General features: G+C 43.3%; 1 protein-coding gene and 1 non-coding gene across 2 annotated transcripts; both read right to left on the bottom strand.

The window, feature by feature from the left end:
* Positions 1 to 234: 234 nt before the first annotated feature.
* LOC134634412 (glycine--tRNA ligase-like) lies at positions 235 to 8,087 on the bottom strand. The gene is made up of 17 exons (XM_063483601.1): positions 7,791 to 8,087; positions 7,249 to 7,350; positions 6,439 to 6,541; positions 6,190 to 6,331; positions 5,771 to 5,859; positions 4,314 to 4,390; positions 4,066 to 4,211; positions 3,831 to 3,980; positions 3,571 to 3,733; positions 3,288 to 3,452; positions 3,098 to 3,205; positions 2,849 to 2,994; positions 2,673 to 2,758; positions 2,487 to 2,596; positions 2,109 to 2,202; positions 1,832 to 2,022; positions 235 to 728 (listed from the first exon to the last, which is right to left on the bottom strand). Exons 1-17 carry the CDS (start codon positions 8,040 to 8,042, stop codon positions 603 to 605), a joined length of 2,250 nt encoding a protein of 749 aa, XP_063339671.1. The 5' UTR covers positions 8,043 to 8,087; the 3' UTR covers positions 235 to 602.
* Positions 5,937 to 6,073, bottom strand: LOC134635119 (small nucleolar RNA SNORA84). Its single transcript, XR_010094943.1, has one exon. It is a non-coding gene; the product is annotated as a small nucleolar RNA SNORA84 (small nucleolar RNA).
* Positions 8,088 to 8,834: the final 747 nt, after the last annotated feature.

The raw sequence follows: 8,834 nt of genomic DNA, 5'->3' as shown, positions 1-8,834 counted from the left end.
TGGACATTTCAGTCCACATTTTTTCCACCGGAGAAAAAAACCTAGCCAAAAAGAAGCAAAAATTCAAAACATGGTTTAAATTTCCGAGCATTAAGATTTTAGTTTTGGAGGTCATCTTAAAAACTCCTGAATTATCGTAAGCTTAAGCAGACATTTTTGAGATTCAAAGCAATCAGTGAGCAGCAGTGGCTCAAGAACATGAAGAAAATATCACAGCTGTTTGTCCGTGTCCTGTAAGTGCCGACTCTTTTTATTGAAACTGTTAAATATCTCAATCAGATCTGCCTGAAACTGGAATGGTGGACGCTTCCTTCCACTGAAAACACCCTGATTACATTTTCTCCCTTTTAACATCGTATTGGCATGGTCGTGCATGGATGAAATGCTGCTTGTCAATGAAACAACAGTCCCGTGCAAGCTTTACCACAACTGTTAAGATATGATAAATACATGACAATTTAGTGATTGCAGTGGTGTGGAACACAAGGAGGGTTCCGTGCGCCACTACAGCTCGTCACAATCCAGTCGCGGTAATCGTCGCGGCGGTGCATAAGCAACGAGTCTGTGGATTTATTATGAAGTGGCTGGCAGACGGGAGAACTTTACTCTTCGCTCGTGTCCTTCTTGCTGGTCTCCTGTCCTTCGAAGATGGGGTACTTGCTCTCCACTTCCGCCCAGGTCAGTGTGCCGCTGGCCAAATCCCGAACGATCACGGGCAGCTCGCTGACCTGTGAGGAGAGAAAAAGAGGAGCGTTTTTACTTAATGGTGTTATATAGTGTGTGTGGAACTCGAGGTGAAATGCACTTGGAATAGGGTTAAGTCATGTTGCTGGTAATTTTACTGTCGAAAGAATTATCAATCAAGTCTGAAGATATTTATGGCTCGTGTCTTGGCATCACTCTGAGCCCAACACAAGTGTAAACCAGAGAAAATGGACTTAAAGCCTAAAAACACAATTGATTTTGTTGTTGTTGCACGACTAAAGAGCAGTTGCACAGTTTATGCATGCAGCTGTACTGATGAGTAAAAGAGGAATCTCTGTTCCATGAAATGTGAGTGAAACAGACTGAAATACATCATCTGCTGCCACACTAAGAAGCTCAGCCTCGTTGCAGCCATGCATGTCCTCACATCTTTCCACTCTGTTATTCTTCTGTCGAGGTGGAGGCACATTTTCAGTGTTTTTGTTTGCTTGTTTATCCCTTCGTGTGTTTCAACATGACAATCAAACAGCACCAGGCTGAATTTCATGAATTGTGGAGGGGTGAAGCACAGGCAAAGGATGAAACTCATTGGGCCTTATATGCATTTCTCTTTGGTCGTCATTTATAGAATCATTTCATCTGATTTTTTTTAAAAGTAACAGACATAAAAGCTTACGGTAAATTTTAAAATACGTGGCTGAACAGAAAGGTTTAGGTGGGAAGTTTAACGCCATACTGTTAATGAAAAATCATGCTGCACAGCTGTCACAGACTCACACAGAGCGCTTTCGCTTTATCGGTCGCCATCTTGAAAATTACTTATATCATTGTTGGATGTCATCACTTACAATCAACTTCCTGCAACTATCCCATGGATGAACAGCAAGGCGCTATATAAATGGAATACATTAAACACCAATTCTACTGTACAGTCTATGTTTTGGAGACCATTTTTCATACTTGGCACCAAACCACACAAAATGAATGAATGAGCTGAAAGGTTATGAAAATCACTACCACGGTTGCTCAGTTTTTTCTGTTTTTCTGTGCTGTGACAAAAGCACAGCCCTAGAGTTTACCTGCGCAGCCCTAACGCATGTAAAAATGGAATGAAGTGAAGCAGTACCTCGGCCCTGATTTGCCTCATAGAGTCACGGTCTCTCAGAGTGGCTGTGTGAGGCGTTTTGTTCACACTGTCGAAGTCAATGGTGATTCCAAACGCCACTCCGATCTCATCCGTCCTGGCGTAGCGCCTCCCGATGGATCCTGAAGAGTCGTCCACCTTGTGAGATACGCCGTTTCTGGTCAGCGCCTCCGCTAAAGAGAAAAGAAAAAAGCAGTTGGAGAAAGTGCCATTTTTCTTCTTTGACTGAAATAGGATGTTTGATTTTGGAATCACTTACATAATTCCCTCACAAAAGGCACGAACTCTTGGTTTTGACTCAGAGGCAGGACGGAGCACTTGTAAGGAGCGACAGTAGCAGGGAAGCTAAAGTACTGCAGTGAAAATGAAGACACATTAAAGGAAACCAGCAAAAATAAAACAAAGCATGCAAAAATACTCAACTCTGTAAGGAGCTACAACAATATAACAAAATCAGGCAAATGAAATTAAGTCCTACTCTTTAACTTGTTAGTAAAATACACATAAATCAATCACAAGGATTCAACGTTCCAGATCAAAATATAATCATAAAGAAATAGATGAAGAGGATGAGTGCAGTAGCACTGAACATGGTGTCATTTTGTAAGGGCAGAAACATCGATGTTGTCAGACTTACCGTTCTTTGTTCGTCGCCTTCTCTGACCTGGAATGTGTGCTCAAAGATGGTGTACATGATCCTACCGATGCCAAACGAGGGCTCGATCACGTTGGGAACAACCTCCTCGACTGTGGATGACAGAGACATTATAAAACCGCTTGCTCCGGTATCATTTCCCTCACGTTTCTCTCGAGTGAAACTCACCGTGCAGAGTCTTCTGGAATCGCTTCACGCTGACCATGTCCTTTGTGAGTTTGAATGCTTTGCCTTCTGTCTCGATAGTGAACTCTCTGAGGAGCACAAATGTGAAAAACTAACTCTTTCCTGAAAATGTACTTGAGACAACCATCAGTATGGCTCTGATTAGCCACAGCACTCACCCACTGTCACTGAGCAGCTTTTCCTGGTCTGTAATGAAGCATTCGTCACACACAGAGAGGTACTCCATGACTATCTTTGCATCCTTCTTATAGGCCTTCCCAATGGCTCCTTTGTTGGGCTCGAACTGGACGACATTTACAGTTTTGTGTGGAGAAGTTAAGGAGAAACACCGATCACCAACATCAAAAGGCTCTTTTGTGTTTTGAGACTTTCTCTGAAGTTGTGTTTCTACTTTGATTTAAGGATATGGGTTCTTTTAGAGGCTTTTCAGCAACCAGAGGGACCTTTGTGGCCCGCGCGTGGCACTGCAGATCATAACAGGACCGGTCAGCGCAGCCTACGATCTCAATCCAGCCCTGCAGGGGACAAACATTACATTGAGCATCAGCGTACGAACAAGCTGATAAAGCTGTGAGGAAGCGCTGCAGTGGGACGTACGTAGGAGGTTTTGGCTTCAGCATCCCAGCAGTCACAGGCGTAGTGAGCCATCTCGTTGTCCATGTGCTGTCGGAAACGCAGCTTGTCTTTGGCAATACCAACTTTAGTAAGGTAGAGGTAGATCCTCCCGATGAAATATCCCAGGACGGAGTTGTTGATCACTCCCTAAGTGAGACAAGATACATTTCCAGATACATTTTTTTGTTGCTTTTCATCTTACACTCTATATATAATGACCATTTTGGATTTGACATCATCATTGGTGTTCCAGTGTTATGGCTACCTGCTCTACAGCGTCTCCCAGCTTCATGATCTGTGCAGACTGGCCGCTGGTCTGAGCCTTGGAGGAGTATAACATGATGTCCAGGTCAGCTACGTTGGGGAATTTGGGGTGATCCTTTTCATTCGGGTCCACAAAGTGCTCAATCTCAGCCATGGTGAACTCTCTGCACAAAAATATATATTACACAGTCACATTCTCGTTTTCTCTCTCAGCTTAAAAACAAAATATTATTTGAACCAGAGGACACACCCCCTCCTCACCTGACACGAATGAGTCCAGAGCGAGGAGAGATTTCGTTCCTGAAGGAGTTTCCTATCTGAGCAGCAGCGAATGGCAGTTTTCCCTGGTTGAATTCCAAAAGACGCTTGAAGTTGAGGAATATTCCCTGAGCTGTTTCAGGCCTCAGATAGCTGCAAACGCAGATTGATTCAAAATCAAAATCAATGACACAAACGTGAGGAAACGTTTCTGCACAGTGCTGAGGAGTCATTTTACCCTGCCATATTCCCCCCTGGTCCAATGGACGTCTGAAACATCAGGTTGAAGGAGATGGGAGGTGTGAGCTCGTTTCCTGTGGTAGGGGACTTGACACTGTATTTTACAAAGAGGTCAGACAGCTCTTCTTGGGTGTAGTTGTCCAACTGGAAACCGGTAAGCCCAAAAAAAGCAAAGTCAGTGATTTACAGCCACGTCAGAAACAACAGTTTTTCAACATGACTCATTTCGTCTCAATGAACACAGACCTGGGTGATGACGCTCTCCATCTCAGCCTTCTTCTCTGCTGTGCACTTCTTATCAGACATCAGCTTCTGAAGGTGGGCTGTATAACACAGAAAAACCAGACAGTGGTGTTTTTGTTATGTTTTTTGTGACTTCCCACCAACATCCCAGCCTGCCCCCAACACCTACCTACAGCGAGTCCTACAACAGTGCTCAACGTCAATATAGTCATTATAAAAAGTATGAGTGAATGCGTGTGTGCTCAGCTAGCACTGTGCATTAAAAGAAACACAACAAGTGAAGTCTAATTCCACCTGGTAGGAGACCGGGGGGCTAAGGCATCCAACAACCCCTGAACCAATCGCACCCCACAGACCTGTCACCCAGAAGAGGCCTTATATGTCCTCCACATTGGTTGCACACACTAGTTATGTAATCTCCTAATGTATAATCCGTTAAAATGGCTGCTAATTCATTCATGTTTATTTACATTGTACAATGTCACAACTCTGGGATATGTACGCATGACAGACAAAAAGCAGTTGTGTTGTTTTTGTAAGCTGCAATAACGATAACAAACAGTACGTGAAATACAAAAAACTGACTATATGTGAAAATGTGCTGCAAACTAAAAAGCTTCATGAAAACATGCTTGTTTTGTTTTTGTTCTTCATGCAATTTGAAGTACGTCTGTTAATAAATATTACACACTTTTGTGAAAGAGGCCATCTATGTCCACTGTGAGCGACCATCTTTGAACAGAGGCGGTGGTTTACGACACCAACTGTCTGCCATCTATAATCCAGTTTTGAGTTCCCTCCCCAGACGCCTTAAAGCCCACTCACATCCTGGGCCATCTGACCTCAGGAATTCACATGACAAGGTGGGGCCAGGTTTCACAATGAGCTCACCCGAAACCCTGGCTGATTAGGTCCCACACCTGCTTTCACACCTTGGCTCATGTGATTAGAGGATCACCAGGGGGTCCTTTGTCCCTCTTTGGGGGGATACTCCCACTGGGTTTAAATCTGGGACTCTCGGCCATTTGACCTTAGAACTGAAGAAGCTTCTCGGATGAGAGGTGAAACGTCTTCAAGCAACTTTAAGAAGTCCAGACGCTTTTCTTCGCAAACTCCTTTGACTACGATGACCTGGATGACTGAGAACCTTCACAGAGATTACACACTTTTGTTCCATCTGGGCAAATTATTCTTAATAAAGCCTTTTGGGACACATCCTCAGTCCATCACAAGCTCTTGGTACAGTTCCAGTGTCTCGGGTTCTAGCGGCTGTATTACTTTGTAAGCCCTGCGTGATTTCTGCTGGTCCAGCCACTTCCATCCCCCCCTCAGGCACAACAGCGATACTCAGAATAGGTAACGAGCAGCAGTTGCCCCTCCTGTCTGCAGGGTCCCATTAATAATACAGATCCACCTTTAGTTTACACAGTGCTGGAAAACTAGAAGCAAACCATGCTCACCTTTGAGGAGGTGGTCAGCCCTGAAGCATTCGCCATTCTTGACATCTTTCACCATGTAGTCAGCAAATTTGTCCACATGTCCTGAAGTCCTGGTGGAAGAAATAACGTAATAAGTGTATTAATGCCAAGGATTTAAAATGCATCCCAAAGAAACTCGTACATTCAACAGTGTATCTGCAACCGGGCTATGGAAAGCTGCTATTAGTGGCAGCTTCCATGCATAAAATCGCAGAAATCAATATGCGCCCGTTAACAAAAACCCACAGTTCAGCACTTTGGAGCTGACTCTAGGAACCACTAGGCGCCTTTTTTTTTTCTTAGCAGTTTCTGAATTACCCTTTATTAAATATAAATAAACAGCCTATTAAAGCCTAATATAAATGTTGAGACCACGACTATAACAGGTTCAGTGCACCTACTTGAGGACGGACTCGGGGGTCAGCATGGTGCAGTCGATCTCCAGTATCTGCTCCTCCTGGATGAAGTGCTGCCTCCACGCCTGCAGGATGTTGTTCTTCAGGGCGCAGCCCACAGGGCCGAAGTCATACAGGCCGCTCACACCTGAGGAGCATTACTGCATGGTAACAGAACGCTTAAAGATGCCATCATACGCTGGCTTAAGCACTAACCGAAAGCTTAATTTCCACTGCTGGCTCCCCAGGTCTTACCTCCATAGATAGCGAAGGCCTGGTCGTAAAAGAATCGCCTCTTGAGGGTATCCTCCATCTTGGTTCTGTCAACGATGTCATCTTTGGGTTGCAGTGCCAACTCCTACAATTTTTATACAAAGTGCCAAGATTAAAATTACAACAACATCTGAGCATTAAAGTCTGTTCTTGGCCTTAAAACACAGAGCCTTCCTGGCATGGTTATTAGAGTTAACTAAAACTAGATGAAAATGCTTTCAGAGGGTTGTGCTGATTTTCTTCAATTTTGGCACTGACATACGCCATCCACATATTACACTAATAAACATTAAACACTTCCAAACAACAACTACACTGAATCACAAATCCACTCTGGAAACAAACTGAAACTAAACTGAATTAAAAACAAAAAGTCAAAATAAAATAAAAAACTAATTAGAAAATACAAAACCATAATAATAGCTTTGCTTCAAGGACCCTCTTACTTGCTTTCCTTTACCAGTCAGGTCTGACTCAGGTATCATTTTGTGAGACATGTTAAGATCTTTATAGCCCAATATCTGATCGTCTTATACAGGAGAGAGTGAAAAAGGTTTAAAAATACTCAGAGTGATCTCAAAATTGATCATTCTTTGATAAAATTTTGATATAGTTTTCACAGCATCCCAACCAGGTGGACTGATGGTACACTTCTCAGCTTTAATGAAAAGCATCGTATTTTCAGAGTGGTCTGGCTGTCTGGGGGTGTGTAAGCACTTGAAGAGCATATCATATATCTAAAGTTTAACTGCTCCAGAGTACCATGAGCTCAAGTGGACTTGATTTACTTACCTTGGCCTCCAGAGTCCTCTTCCTCGCCTTTAGTTCTGCTACAGCTTTAGTAATATCCACATCTGGAGCTCCATCCTGTTTCATTTGGCGAACCAAGTCCCCCTAAACAGAGAGAGAGGTGGCTTCAGACACAGATAAACCAACAAAAACATACTACACGAGTATGGGCATGCTTACAAAAAATATGCTGAAGGATCAGCGTTGTGTAGGTTTTTTTTTTTGTTTTCTGTTTTGTTTGCAGAACAGATTTGGCTTCCAATCATAACCACGCCCTTTCCACAAGTGTCTGCAAAAGCAGCTGCAACAGCAGCAGCTCAATGAAACGTGGCAGAGAGCGCAGACATGACTGACAGTTAACGTTAGCAGCTAGCTAGAAAGCAACTGATTCATTGACAGCGAGCAGCCGGTCGTGTTAGCCGGCTAGCCTTACGAGCGAGAATGCTAATGTGGCAGAGTGGGAGGTACTAAAATATATCTAATCACACTGTAAACAAACACTCTTTATCTATAACGATAAAGATAAGGCGATAAGTTCCAATTACCTGTTCTTTCACTGCAAGCCTCAAAGGGGCGAGAATCTCCTCAATGTTGCCGTCCATGGTTTGTCCTTCCGCCAGCTGCAGCCACAGGCTTGTTTTCTTCTTCTTACACAAGCACACCGACGTTGAAAACGGCCGGTTTTTACGCGGGTAGCGAAGCGACTGCCGAACAAACCGGACCGTGGACACCGGGCAGGAGCGGAAAATCTCAGTGGTGGTCCTCAGCAGTGCTGATGCTGCGCCGCGAAGAAGCATGGACCGGAGTAATGCGAGAAAGAGAATGATGAAATCTCTGAGAGCAAGTAAACACTGCTTCCGCCGCCGGGAAGCACTTTCTCTACGCCACACGTACGCTGTGTGCACTCTCGGCAGTTTCGTCACACATGCTGAGGGGTTAAAAAATGAATAAAATAAACTGAAATAAAAATGAGTTTAGACTAATGTTTTTGTCAGCTTAGATAACAACTTAATTCTAAAGTATATATTCTGGATTACTGCTCTATCACCCAGTTATATCCGTTGCCCTTTTGATCTAGCTAATTAATATGTGTGCACAAAATTCAATTCAATTCACTTCAGTTTTATTTATTTGGCGCCAAATCACAACAACAGTTGCCTCGAGACACTTTATATCCCAAGGTAAAGACCAAACAATATTACAGACAAACCCCAGCAATCAGACAAGCCCCTACGAGGAAGCAAAAAAAGGAGAAAAACTCTGTCCACTGTAATCAGTAAATGTGAATTTATTTGTCTATGGGCCGGCATTCATCAACAAATCTATTATCAGCTCAAACAGATCTACAAGCATTTATTTCAGTTATTGACCAAAATAATGACATTTTCCGAGAGAAAAGAATAACTAAAACTGCTATGAGCCGATTTCAGTCTGTTTATTGTAGGGTATGGGCCAGGATTAAATCATTACAGTAATTCAGAAATGGTAACCTTTTGTCTCTCGGGATACTGTGGAGTTGTGCCCATGAAGCCCTCTTTCTATCTTCCACTCTTCTCACAAGAAAAGAAGGAAAAACAAACTTATCAGAC

The sequence above is a fragment of the Pelmatolapia mariae genome, linkage group LG9 (genome assembly GCF_036321145.2).
Source record: "Pelmatolapia mariae isolate MD_Pm_ZW linkage group LG9, Pm_UMD_F_2, whole genome shotgun sequence".
Taxonomy (NCBI): Eukaryota; Metazoa; Chordata; class Actinopteri; order Cichliformes; family Cichlidae; genus Pelmatolapia; species Pelmatolapia mariae.
Note: the sequence above shows the minus strand (reverse complement) of the source record. Positions and strands in the feature narration are given on the sequence as shown.

Excerpts from the sequence above, each read along its gene's own strand:
- LOC134634412 (XM_063483601.1), bottom strand. The coding sequence starts at position 8,042 with ATGCTTCTTCGCGGCGCAGCATCAGCACTGCTGAGGACCACCACTGAG. Across the intron at positions 4,391-5,770 it reads GGCTGACCACCTCCTCAAAG|CCCACCTTCAGAAGCTGATG; the intron begins GTGAGCATGGTT and ends TGTGTTATACAG. Across the intron at positions 2,597-2,672 it reads ATTCCAGAAGACTCTGCACG|TCGAGGAGGTTGTTCCCAAC; the intron begins GTGAGTTTCACT and ends TGTCATCCACAG.